A 13,953-nucleotide genomic window follows, 5' to 3' on the forward strand; every position below is an offset into this window, starting at 1 on the left:
CGTCAGAATCACCTCCTACCACTCCCAGACGGCAACAAGGCCGCGTTGTACGTACTGACTGAGGAAATGCCACGACACATGCTCCTTTCCCCTCCTCCTCCTCCTCTTGCTCCCCTGTTTCAAGATTTCTGCCCTGTGTATGTAATACATGTATTATGCGCGGGATTTGAGCTGAGCTGCAAGCTCATCGGTCTGCGGGGGAGTTTCATCAAATAGAGTAAGCATGAAATCTATTTACACCTGTCCATCCGGTAGGTATCCTATCTAAAAACAAACTTGGGCCGGCCATTGAGAAAAGAAAAAAGCAAGGTAGGAAGAAAGGAAAGGCAAGGAAACGAGATGTTTGATGTTCTACATCTCCCATAAATGACATATCCACCCCAATATAAACAATTATTCGCAACAGACCAAAGAAAATCATTGACATCTATAATAGGTAATGGGATGGGGGAGATAATTCTGGATGAATATCCTTGATTAATATGGTGCGATGCCCGCAGCTGGCACTTTCATGCTCAGCCCATAGATCTCAGAGTGACTAAATACTACTTAATAACGAAGACACCAAGGTATTAAAAAAGAGAAAGGCAAGAGAAATGAGCTTTCATGTCCAGAAGGCAAATGTGCCCGTGTATGCTTGAATGAGAGATGAAGACGAGAAGGACGTGTATGTTAAACAGGAAGAAAATCGTGAAAGGTGAGGCAAAATTGACAACAAGAAAAAGTAATGGAATGATAGAAACAATAATGAATGTGTAGCAAAAAGAGAAGACGCCCTATGGCACCCCGCTTCCTTTCAGCATCTTTATAACAACCCCAACAAAAAATACATGAGTCGTAGCTGAGGTATCGTACGCGCCAGAAATTGAGTATTTCCTGTTCAACGATCCAATTCAACAGCTTTTAACCCCCTCCCAAACCCTAAGCCAAGCACCAGGCAGAAAGAAAAAATGAACCCAAATCCTTATCCTCGTTACTTAGTTAAAACGAAAAAAGAAATAAAGCATGAGAAGAAAGACATTTAGAACGCAAAGTTAATACAGAGATATCAGCGCAAAAGCAATCTGGAGTTCGAAAATAGGATAATAAAAAAATAAGCCTCGAGAAGATCCAGAGAAGATGACACCTGCAATGACACCGTGATATTATACCCGACCCAGAAGAAGAAGAAAACTGAACAAAAAAGCGAAGCGTATGTACGGAAGCTGTTGGCAAGTGTGGATTCCAGTCTATCGGTCCCCACCTGCACCCTTCCTGTTTCCCTTTGCTTCAATACTAATGATCTTGAAAAATGAAGTAAAGGAAACAGAACGGTGGCAGAAATTGAAAAATTGACTAAAAAGACGCAAATGAAGTGGGAAAGGGGGAGAAACGCAATCCGTAAAAAACTCTTTTCCTTGATCAAACTTTTGAACATGCCACGCCGTTCTCTTCGATATGCAAATCACCCTGACATTTCCATCATATTTACCGCACTGCAGTTACCATCCTCCTCTCAAGGCTACTCGAACTGCTTGCCGCCGATGTTTGGCCACTGGCCCCGCTATCTGCACTAGCGCTAGCACTACCCGTAGTACTTCGATCGCGGTTACTCGTCGATCCCTTTAAGAGATTGGTTTGGCTTACCCCGTCAGGAATCTGTCCAGCCTGCTGCGGTAGCACTTGTCCTTCAGGAAATCTCGGGCTCGGTTGTCTCAAGGGCCCATTAGGCGGCGGATGACCATTGGGGAAATGGCCATTTGGAGGGTGGGTGTTTGACGCGTGTCTAAAGTTTCGCTGATCTGCTGGGTACCCAGGGCGAGGCCCAGGCCCGTTCGGGCGCACATCTCCAGGTGACATGCTCGTTCGTCGATTTGGCGGCGGTGGCATCTGGCCTGGATGAGGTGGATATGCCCCTCCTCCCCCTCTTACTGACATCCCAGTAATCTCATCCAAGCCGCGAGCGGTCAAAGAATTGGCTCGTGACGAATCTGACAACATTTTTCTATCAACGCTGCCGTACCTATTTGACGAGTAACCCATCAAACCACCGTCCAAAGGAGAATCGTGCAAACCAGGAACATCACTCATGAGCCTGGCGCTCACCCGACTCCTAGGACCAGGCCTGCTCGGAGCCATTGAATGTCTGGTCCTGTTTGGTGGCATGGCCGCTGCGTCGACCTCAGACCCTCTCAAGTTACCTGCACTGGGTAGCCTTCTGGTCCTCCGTGACGTCAAACTCATCATATCAAAGTTATCGGGGTCGATTGGTGGCATAGGTGGTGGTGCATCAACATAGCCATCATCTTCATCGTCATCGTCATCATACACACTCCTGGCCCGACTTTTTCTCCTGCTTTGTTTGATGCTGTGGCCATTCTGGCGCATACTGATCTCTTGTTCCCGAAGTGCTAATTCCCTTTGTCTCAGTTGGAACTCGCGTTCCCGAAGTGCCATTTCGCCAGCAGATGGCGCACGGCTTCGACCAGGTTGAATGTGTTCTCCTCCATCCTGTTGGTGCGGTAACTCCTCGCTATCCGCCAATTCATCGTATAGAGCAAGGTGCCCGAATTCCTCAAGGTCATTATCAAAAGAATTCCTGCGTGAGACTGTTCTCGAAGGAGGCTGTGGGGAATTGCTGCCATTTTGTGGTCTTCGGGGGTACCCGTTAGGGTGGAGCCCATTCGGATTAGGCCCATATGGCTGATGAGGTGGCGGACCACGCCTTGCACCCATTGGAGGACCACCCATAGAAGGGGGTGGTGGTCGACGTTGGCTGTTCATGCCGTTTATGCCGTTCTGTTGAGGTCTAGGTTGCTGTGGACCATTTTGCATTGGGCGTGGACCAGGGCCATTGATTGAAGCAGCCGGAGATGTAGGAGGCCTTGTCTGGTTGGCCGTGTTGACATGATGAAGAACTGTATACAATGCCTGGCAGTGGCTCGCTTTAACCCCAGCAGCTTGCGCAAACTTAATTGGTGAGCCCAAATAATTTTCAATCTCCAAAGGTCTCCGGGCAACAAAGTCCTGGTACATCATGCTTTGTGGTGCTTGAAGTTGTTCATCAATGGTTTTCTGCTTAAAATCTTCTGGGAATGAACATGATTGCGCCTTTGCGATGTCAATAAGCTCGTCGATTAGGTCTGGAATAAGCTTCTTGGCGCCTGCTTTCTCTATCAACACTGAGTGAACTGGCGTCTCAAGAAGTACACTTAGCGGCTGAAAGGCTATGGGTCTTGTATAAAGTTAGTAAAAAAAAATTAAAAAAACCTATAGATACTAGTAATTCACATACCCAATCATTTTCTCCCATTGTTGTTGCCGAATATTTGCCGATACATGGCATTCAACATTTCCAGATGCTAGGGTCAAAGCCAAGGCCTCTGCCATATCTAGTTGGAGGGTCATTGGAATGCTGGGGTTCTGATTTGTTGAGCCAACCCATACTTCCGAGGCGCCAGCATGTTCAAACTCGCTTGGGCCTGACTGGATGATGTTGGCCCCATTTACGAGCGACAATACAATATTCGTGGGGAATCGCGATTCTAGATATGATTCTATTCCCAAGCTGTATGTGGTGTTTACAACAATGCAGGTGTGCTGTGGGGTGACTACTGAATCGATTATTGCGGCTACATCGTAGAGGTCCGGTAGTGCTTTTACGCAAAGAAGGACGTAGTCGAATCCTCCAGGAATGCCAGCAGCTTCTTCTGGTGAACGGACAACTAATTCAAAGGTATTTAGTACTCTGATAGGTACGGGAGTAACCGAATCATGGAACTTACCGGAATGTGGCTTAAACCTCTCGTTACCGAATTTGCCTGACCTTGGGAGCTTATCAGCATGCGGTAGAGCTCAGCGAAACAGAGAGCGAGCACAAACTTAAATGATATGCCATATTGTGATACTGTATCATGACCGGACTTCCATACCAGCGTAACATCGCAGGCATTTGTGGCCTGCAACCTCCATGATAGAAATGCAGAAACAGAATTACCCCCAACTACGAGTCTGTTAGCAAAGGTCTCGAAAACCTTGGTGTTTTAAGGTAGAAGAGAAGAGCGCAACACACCGGAGAGTATTCGTAATCGAGGCGAAGCAGGAGCCATTATTGTAGTAGAGCGGAAGGAAATACTATTCTTCACGAAGGGGAGGCAGTTGATAATGAGGGATCTCTCTTGACTTGTTGATGGTGGGGAGTGACTTTGATTTGGTGGACGTTGAGTTGGCGGTTATCTTGGTCGTTGGTGTCTTCCTCGAACTCTGATTCTATAGGCCAGTAACGAATGTCGGTCCCCTCAAGGAAAGGTATCTCTATGCAGAATATAATCAAAGGTATTGGTGATGAAAATACAAATTTGTGGAGCAGTGCTGGTAGAGGAATGAACGTCGGGAGTAAAAAAGTTGGAACCCCAAGACTAATAATGTAGGACTAGGAACGAGTGTATGGGCGAGCTAAGGTAGAAGAATAGCGAATGTAGAGTGCTAGGGTGGAACGGAGCTACTTGACCCTGGTTGGATGGTCGTTTCACTGTTGATACGCCGCCAGGTTGAAAATGGGACAACGGAAAGCCGGAGAGAAACCGCGATGAAAATCCACGACTTTGCGAAATTGAAGATGCTGCTGCTCCTCGTGAATGGGCGGACTGCTAATTGCGTGGGGAGGAGGCGGGGGGGGGAGGGGGGAGGCTCAGCAGGAGGGGGAGCAGGGAGGGTAAGAGAAGGAGATGAGGAAGAAGGGGTAGAGGAGGGGAGGGAATACTGATGAGAGCAGCTCACAGAGTTGAGAATAACGTAAATTGACAAGAAGACGACGAGGGATAAAAGGATCGAAGTAGGAGACGAATAGACCAAGTGGGCATCTAATAATAATACATGGCTAGAGTACATCTTAGTCTTTCTTTCTTTTTTTTTCCTATGGAGCACTTCCTCAACCCAAGCTGGGCGCAGTTTCCGTGCCGTCGAAAGCGAAGCGCGACATAAACAGAGACCAACTGTGAATGTGCGATAAATGATAGGGCGGGTATTCTTGTTTTTTCTTGTGGTCTAGTCTACAAATACCAATCCCAGCTAACACAATTCCCACCCGCCTCCTCTATCTTGTTCTTGTATTACTAGAATTCCCCCGGAATTATTGTTTAAACTTTCAACTCCCTCGAAATATAAACCCCTTCGATACCATGCCATTCTACCCCTACAACCTACTACATAACCTGTAAACGAAAAAGGGGCATGGCAGGGTGGTGGTGGTGTGGCAATTGTTTACTGTCCATACTTTGTATGCTGCAGGCCCAGGGTCCATAATAGAATTTTAAGAATCCTTCTGGGGCCAAAACTGACAATCGCAGGAGCAGTTTATCTTCTTCTTCTGCGGGATATGCCTCTTCCATCAAGCCCCATTGTGTACCTACATTTATCTGGTAGCTGATGGCCTCACTTATCAATGAGTCCCACTCTGTCCTACCTACTGGAACCTGCTGCAGGTGGTCAAAAATTGGGACCTGATACAAACCTAGGTATGCTTGTTTGTGCAGCTAGGGAATCCATCTGCGACATCCAAAGATTAGACGGGTGGTGTTGGCCGTGCAATATGTATTGGCAGTATTCCTGGGCAAGCACGGTCAAAGATTGGACATGCACTGGACGAGAATTGCCCAGCCATAGGCCTCCTTTACAGTCGTTATCTTTGGGTACCAATCATCGAGGACCACCTTAATGACACCTGCCCAGTCATTGCATCTCACGAAAGACAGGTAAGCTAATGATCCGGTCATCCAATGTCTCTCCGACCCGCCTCCCCACAACTACATGTACTCTTGCGTTCAATCTATCACTTACTAGCTCATGTACTGGCACTCGATGCTACATACAATATATTCCTCCCACCATTATGTACCTAGAGTAAGTATTCTACTCTACATAAGTGCTCCTACTCTTTACTACCAAGGGAAAAAAAAAGGAAGAAATAATACATAATGCAGAACTTTGGACGGCAAGGTGCAGGGAAGGAAAAAAAAACTGTGCGCTGGACGAATTATGAAGGGTCTGACATCCGTGGGATTGAAAGCGAAAGAAAGACGTCATCTGTAAGGAATGCCTGCAGTGGTGCAAGCCACGCAAGCTAAGTAACAAAGAGCAGTTGCCTCGCTTACTCTTTGGCTGGGCAGAATTTCAGCCTCCCTATAATACGGTCAATAAGTCACTTCACGATCCTCTATTGACGGGGAATTTCTGGATCTGAGGCTGGGCTCCCAGAAAAGTGGACACCGAAATCGGGACGGGCAGCTAGAGTATTCATCGATACTCTACTCTACCATACCTTGCATGTATTGGCTTCCGCCTTATGCACTCCTGGAATTTTTATCACCCAGACTCGTCCCATAAGCTAGGGCGGGCCATCCCACGTCCGACCGTTTATGAACTTCATCCCTGTCAATCTGGATGAATCATAGTCCCATTTGATGTTAATAGGCATCGGTGCCAATCTGCTACTCGTCGATGAACAGGTGGGTGATCCTCGAGGACAATAAATCGTTGCTCCTAACTTATATTGCTGAGGTAACCCCTTTTCAATTGTCCCTTCAGCATACCGGTAAACAAAAATCTAAAGTCTGCAAGGAAAAAGAACTCTCAATGTATCTCTACCTAAGGGGATAGCAGCATATTCATATCCAGATTCCCGACGGCCCTCGTGTCAAAGCTATATTTGGGTGATCCCTTCCCAGCATTCACGATTATCGGGTGCACGCTCTTCCGCTTTTCTATCATCCACTATCCGCGATAAGTCCGCGCGTTTCTCTATCGTGACACTGCGGCATATCCCGTGCATACAGTTGAGTAGCAGCCTGCGCTATGTAATAAAGGGACAAATCCAGGGCCCACAGGGATGGATCACCAACCACTTGCCTTGACTGTGGTCCGCAGTCATCTCTCTCGGAAATCACTTCCATTGACACCGCTCCTGGGGAATCCTATCTTCAACCCATGAGATTCTCATGGGTTGAATCCAATTTGGCAAGCGGTGCCTCTCACCGTCGAGGATAACAACTGTGCTTTTTCTCAAAAAGATAGAGTTAGTCAATCACGAATGTATTTCTGTCAACAGAGAGTTTATTTTGGAGCGCCCTTTGTTTATGTGGCTTGCACAGGTCCATAATTCGCCACGCTTTAATCTCAATTCCACTCTACTTATGACAAATAAATTAAACTCAGGTGCGGAAGGCCGATATCCGACTAACGAATACCAGGAATTTTCGCGAAATTAAGCGACGTCATAATCTAGATAAAAGCGTTACTCAGGCACTCAATAGTAGAGTCAATACCCAATAGGGAAAAGCAACAGTGGAGACGCTGTCTTAGGAATCTTAGCATGTTCTTTTCGCATGTTTTGCCGGCTTTTCCAAATGTTTCCGGACGTCATATTTCCAGAGATCTGCAATGTCAGGCTTTTCTCCTGCAGGAACCACAAACAATGAAGCCTTTCGCTTAGCTGTGATGTGCAATTTTCGGCACATAAATTATTGCTTGTGCAGGCGTCAATCTTCAAAAAGTGAAAGTGCAGACAGCTGTAAGGAACGCGCATAATCCGTCCTGATAGAAAATACATTCCTTCTAGAAGGTCACATCTGAAGAAGAAATCACAGGCGAAATATTTGAAAAGAACCAGTTAAATTATTATCACAGTGGAAAGGCGCTAAATACTATAATTTCTTTTTGATATAAACAATGTCCCCGAGGCACTAGATACTATTTGATATAAACAACTTCCCTGAGGCACTAACACGCCCCTTTATGCCGTCTTGGTGCATGCTCGAGGCACTTTCAAGTCAAAATCAACGTAATATATAAAGTTACACATGTTTCATGGATCAAGCTCTACTCTAGAAGGCGTAGCCGTTACTTTTTCACAAGGTGTCTTATGGGTTTCTCTGGAGTCCGGGGAAACCAGGATATCGCAGCAAAAATTCAATAACAGAATGTGGTAGTATATCTTGGAAGTCTATATAGATGGTCACCTGATAACGTATTTTGATAAAGGGAAAATAAGAAAATGTTATTTTTCTTCAGACAGTTGCCCGCAGCATTCCATGTATTACGGGTGTAGGGGTAAGTTTGTTGACAGTGAGAACTGTTGCAACCACGGCCACTGTCAACAGACTTACCCCGACATGCGTAGTGCTTGTGGCGTTTATATAAATCCATCCTAACCAACAGACCTAAATATCAACACCCAGATATACATCCAGATATACACCACTTCGATGTTTATGATTTGCATATAAGTGCATATGTATGTATACCCTGGCGTTATCCTAACGTTTGTTCCGAGGCCATGAGCTTCAGGCGTGACCAAGTCCCAAAGCTTGAAACTCAGTCACAAAAACCTAATTGGCCTCATCATAGACTTTACCCCACATACAGAATAATTTATGCAGTCATTGGCTGTTGCATTCACTACGGATTTGCATACAGAAATCATTTTAGTTGAAGTCTAATCCAAGTACTATAGAGCTAGGGAATTTTAGCCTTCGATGCTTCTGCCGTAATACTGCTGAAGAATCCCTGTGCACCACACGAATTTTAGAAGAAATATTGCCGATTACCGGATCTCAGGGCAGACGAAAAAACTTCTAATGAAGTTCTACAAAGATTTCAAAACGCACGAAAGTTTTAAAACTTCACAATGGGGATCCGGTATATCCGTACCCAGATAGGCCTCGGGGAATCGCGGAAAGAAATCGTCAATGACACAAGATAACAGGTGTCTCGTATAAAAGCCTTCAGCTCGACTCCTAGCAGTTGTACGTGCTTGAATGTGCTTGAAAACAACCCCAACAGAATCGTCTGATTTTCTTTCGCGTAGGATTTTTTTCCTTTTGATCTACATGCAGGCAGAACGTGGAAAACAACACCTGAAATTCGACCCTGTACCGAGTATGTGCTCCATAAAGGTGGAAACCCGGAGGATATCTGTTCGTGGTTCCAACCAGTGGTTCCACAACGTGACAGCACCGAGATCCTTTTTTTCCCAAAACGGCGGCTATCTACAGCACGCAACATTCCGTGTTGTGCCTCGTAAGAGTATGAGAGGATATATGAGACCATTCTCAGAAGATGTCTCGGCCGATGGGTTTTTCCATCAGGAACTCTGGCTGACAGGTTTGCTGGGAATTGCGTTTTTTCGCCTTTTCAGAGAACCACTGCACCACGCTCGGTCGAGAAGAGAGCAGAGAGCCAGATAGCCGAAAATATTTTGTCATCGTATCGCAGGCAGGGTGTGCACGGACACGCATGTACTGTTACGCTCCAGTCACGGCTGGATATTCCGAGCCCGGTCGATCTGCGTGAATAATATTTCAGCTTGAGATGCCAAGTCACGGGTATATTGGACCTGTTTCAGTCGCCAGCAGCTAGCACCAGCACCAGCAGCAGCAGAACCAGGCTCCAGCAGGCACTCATTGATAGGGGGGTTCTAGACGGGTCGGAGTAAATACCGTCCCTAGCCTGGAAAAGGGATTAGGTTTTGGATCAAGCATATCGTGTTCTTGCCCTATTGTCCAATACTATCCTGTGTCTAGCGCTTCTACTGCTGATTCTGTGCCGATGGCGGTTTTCTTTTTGAGGTTATCGAGATTTCAATCGCTCACTAAGTATGATCGCCATGTGGTTCTGGCAGCCTCGCAGCCGGGCCAATGTTACAGGTCAAATAAATGGTTTTCTTTCCCGGAAATTATTGAAATTCTTTGGATAGTAATACATTTTCGTCCAGGTTATTGGACGCCTTTTGATTATATTTTTAGCGTTAGCTTCTGACCGCAATTTAATTTTCCGAATTAACCAATTCTCTGCATGTGCATCGAAGAAACAACACAGGGGTATCTTGTTAAAGCAACTATCATGAAACATGCAGAAATAAATAATCATTCAAAAACAGAAAAAAAAGAAAACAACACAAACCCTAAAATTACACCGGTCGACATCACAAGCAAGCTCAAGTAAGTTCTACGCCTCCTCGTCTTCTACCTCTTCCATCTCCGCCTGGAATCTCGTCAATTCCTCGTCAACATCCGGGGCAGCATTTATCCTCATCGATATAGCCTGCGCCGCCGTCAACTCCCCGTCAGCTGCATCTTGATCCGCCGCTTTCTTTTCCTCGGCTTCCCGTTCTTCTTTGGCCTTCTGGGCCTCTAGCTTCCGCTTCACAGCAGCAGGAACGAAAGCTGCAGCCTCCTTCCGTAGATCGCGCAGAATGGGCGCGGACTCGTATGTAGTTTTGACGACGGGCGCCGCGGGCTTTTCGGGGAGAGCATGTGGTTGACGGGGCCCTTCCCGGAGTTCGGGTTCGGGCCTCTGTTGTCGGGGTAGAGGAGGTGGTGTGCCCTCGGGTATTGGGATGTCGCGAACGGAGGAAGACGTAGATTCACCTGTAGTAGCAGTAAATAGGTTATTAGCAAAAACCTACTCCCTCGTAAACCCCTCGTAGATATAGAATACACATACCAGAATCACTCTCATCGCCCGCACGATCAAATTGCGGCCTGCCGGGACCTCGTCTCTGGAACTGCACAACCATAATCAGCCTCGCCTCATCGCACTCAAAGCTAGAGCTTAAAAACCTACATTACTTGATCCAAAGTCCGCACCGGCTGCTCTCTTAACCCCAGCCTGCTGCCCACCACCTCTCCCGCCTCTCTCCGCAGTACCTCCCGCCTCCCTTCTTTTTGCCCTCTCCTCCTCAATTTGTGGGCCTAGCGTCTCTCTCGCCTTCTTAACCGCCGCGAGATCCTTTTCCAGCTCCGCAAGCTGCTTCTTATCGTGTGTCGAGATGCGACCACTCTCCTGCAGCGCTACCAGCTCATCAATCTGCTTCTGGATGCGATCCGGGTTGCGACGCGCGAGCTTCTCCGTCCGTATCTTAACCTTCTCGGTCTTTCCCTTTTTGATCTGCTTGGCCTTTTCTTTCTTGTGCCAGGCCTGCATTGTCGCTGTTTGTAGTAGTAGTAGTAGTAGTAGTAGTAGTAGTAGTAGTAGTTGTAGATGGGTTTTGGTGGGGGACTTGGGAGTTTGGTTGTTGTTGAGGCTGAAGAGGTGTGGTCGAATTTGGGTTTCTGTCGATCTACGGGTAGAGCCGTGGGGTTCCCTGCTTTAATTGTCCAGCTTAGGCTATGAGACGTGGCACGTGGTCACGTGAGAAGGTGGCTAAGACTTTCTAGAAGCTGGAGTGGTTGGCTTGATCATTGACGGCGTGTCCGGATTTTACGGTTTGTGGGGATGCACTTGAAACGACGAATGCGTTTCGCGTCTCGGGGGGCTGTGGACCGGGAAATGGCTTTTTTGGTTCGGTTTTGACTTTTAATATTGTTTACTGACTCTATGTTTGGCAGAAGATGACACTCTCACATGGCCTAGGGACTGGGAAGAGGGTCTTGACTTTGTTTGGGAATTGCTATATACTTTGTAGACGTATGTGGGGGTAAGACTGTACTCGGGTTGCTACAAACGCGGGGATAGAGTTTAAATTTGCCACAGGCTGCCGATGTCAAAGTATATGCATGGTGGTCGACGCATGTACCGAAGTTTACTTTGAGTCTGATGGAGCACATGGGACCCCTTTCGGTAGAGAATTCCTTGAAACTTGAGTCAAAAAGACTGAAGAGTTGTGGTAGCAGTCATTTGAGGGTGTTTTGGATGCGTGAGTACGTATACTGATATATAGGTTTATGCACCCAACCCTTAAACTCAGTAGTGCCTCTAGATCTGTGGCTCTTTGCAGAAGTTTTCTATGCGTTACTATATATATATACTTGTACTTGAAACTGTAAATTCATATCCTGTAATACACGGGGGTGATACCCTTTGTGGGTCGATGGGCTCAGGGCGATATATATTTTCAATTGTTGTGACTGTAATATTGGGTGTTATTTTCCTATGCATAAGTAACACTGTATACATCTGGAACAACATACCAAAATTACCGCAATTACCGGGTGCATCTATGGCAATACAGCCTTACTGTCTCCCTCTTCCACCATCTCCTGGTTTCGTCCCTGATTCCAATCAAGGAGTAATATCCATTACCCGCCACTACCGTTCTGATCTCTCATAGTACTGAAAAAGCAATGGTAGAGCTATTTTCTCCTCTAAAGCAGATCCTTCATATTGGTTTTCAACAAATTGTAGTGGGACTGCAGTAGTAAAGGCACTACCGCGAGATCAACCGCGCGGATAAATGTCCCCCACGATTGACCCGATACCACACTACTGATAGCGGTTAAACCAAATGCAAAGCACTGAAATCACCTCCACATGACATTCAACCGTGCCTCACGGTCAAACTGCCATCCACAATTTTGTGCACGGAGGTTCGTCTTGTAGAGACGCCTGTCCCTCCATCCTCCCCTTTCGGGGGATCGCTGGCGGTTGTTGGAGAGGGCTGAGAGGCGGTGATGAACAATTCAAACATGGGGTTTAATTCGTTGTAGATGATATTATGGAAATTTTAGGAAGAGTTGTTTGTCCTAAACTTCGGGATGGGTGCATGTTGGACCCGGATGGGGGTACCGAAAGCTCTAGGCATTCCAATACTTTGCTCAATAACTTACATATATACGTTAATGAGCGCCACTTTCAAGTTTCTCCTACCTCTACTTATGCTAATCCACAATTCTAAATCGAACATTTTCGACCTCAGAGTCAAGCAAGATATCAGCTAGTTTCTGTAATGACTAAGCAGTTTGAACTTGTTATCACATGTCAAATCATTTCCACCATTCACACCCCAATCTCGCCCGTGTCTGTAATCCTCATTACCGGCATTCCATGGAGAGTTGCACTTATATCAATAGATATTACCCTAACCATACAAGGCTACGTTGATATCCGTAGGCGCTAGAAAGTTTGCCGATCATGGTTGATCACTCGGTTATTCACGACACCTAGTGGATATATGGCTTTTCAAATGACAGCACGGCCAGACACGTCATATATCCGCTACATCATATCTTTTCCCGCTCAATCATGACTGTATAATTAGCTCGCTTGAACTCTCCAGTCCACAAGACGTTCAATCAAGTCTTTGCCCTCTCTCGATCTCGTCTCTCTACCGATCTTCACCTGGATCACACCGAATTGAGATAACCAGGTATGCTAACTAAATTTAGAGTGGAGGATCTCCAACCTTGTTTGCAGATGGTAACGCAATGACCTTTTTAAATTGAAAAGTGATGCATCTTGCTGAATGGCTTCAATCTTGTATCCTTGAACTATTTGGACCAGTAGGGTATGCTCCGCTACATTTCTGCACTCCATGGTCATAATTGGGAAGGGTGCGGCTAAGAGGTTTTACTTATTGTCCACAGACCACCTTCGTAAAAGCGAGGAGTTTCGAATACACGTACGGGAATTGTTGTACTGGTCTCTAGCGATATATAGTTGGCTTTCTATTTCTACGTTTGATAATATCCAGAAACTCCAACCCCGCTAGCAGGGAACTGAAGTACTATAAGTATAGGTTATATAGGAGCTTAATATCAAGAGAGAAGTATGAGAAATCGTCTTTGCAGTCATAATGCTTTTCTCTCTTCTTTCCTCATTTCTTCATTTTACGTTAACGAGGACGGATCTAGGAGGCGCTGGTACCAATATATTACTTCTCTATTCCGTGGTGACCCGTTAGAGTTCTGAGTAACCAGTATTTGACTGTGAGTGTTTTGAGATCTCATCTCTTTCCTGCACCCACTAGTGCAACTAGCGATGATATGTCGGCATCCAAATTTCAGACCAAAGGTCTTACCCTAATCTTTATAGGATGTGGGGGGCGATTCATATATCTGGTAGTATTAAGGCGTGTTAACCACAGGCCTCATGGTGGTGCAATGTTAAGAATATCTTTAGAAGTCCGTCCACCCACTCGAATCACTTTGTTCCGTTTCAGGGACCCTCACGTTTCAGAGCTGCAGAAACCCAACGCCTTCA

General features: G+C 46.2%; 2 protein-coding genes across 2 annotated transcripts; both read right to left on the reverse strand.

The window, feature by feature from the left end:
- Positions 1 to 1,564: 1,564 nt before the first annotated feature.
- Positions 1,565 to 4,088, reverse strand: LAJ45_02341 (uncharacterized protein; the record flags this gene model as incomplete). Its single annotated transcript, XM_046111932.1, has 6 exons — positions 1,565 to 1,576; positions 1,627 to 3,214; positions 3,275 to 3,704; positions 3,765 to 3,805; positions 3,862 to 3,982; positions 4,052 to 4,088. 6 exons carry the CDS (start codon positions 4,086 to 4,088, stop codon positions 1,565 to 1,567), a joined length of 2,229 nt encoding a protein of 742 aa, XP_045974832.1.
- Positions 4,089 to 9,981: 5,893 nt separating this feature from the next.
- LAJ45_02342 (uncharacterized protein) lies at positions 9,982 to 10,959 on the reverse strand (the record flags this gene model as incomplete). The annotated part of the gene is made up of 3 exons (XM_046111933.1): positions 9,982 to 10,403; positions 10,480 to 10,540; positions 10,600 to 10,959. 3 exons carry the CDS (start codon positions 10,957 to 10,959, stop codon positions 9,982 to 9,984), a joined length of 843 nt encoding a protein of 280 aa, XP_045974833.1.
- Between the last annotated feature and the right edge of the window lie 2,994 nt (positions 10,960 to 13,953).

This window comes from Morchella importuna, assembly GCF_003444635.1.
Source record: "Morchella importuna strain M04M26 chromosome Unknown Morimp01GS004, whole genome shotgun sequence".
Taxonomy (NCBI): domain Eukaryota; kingdom Fungi; phylum Ascomycota; class Pezizomycetes; order Pezizales; family Morchellaceae; genus Morchella; species Morchella importuna.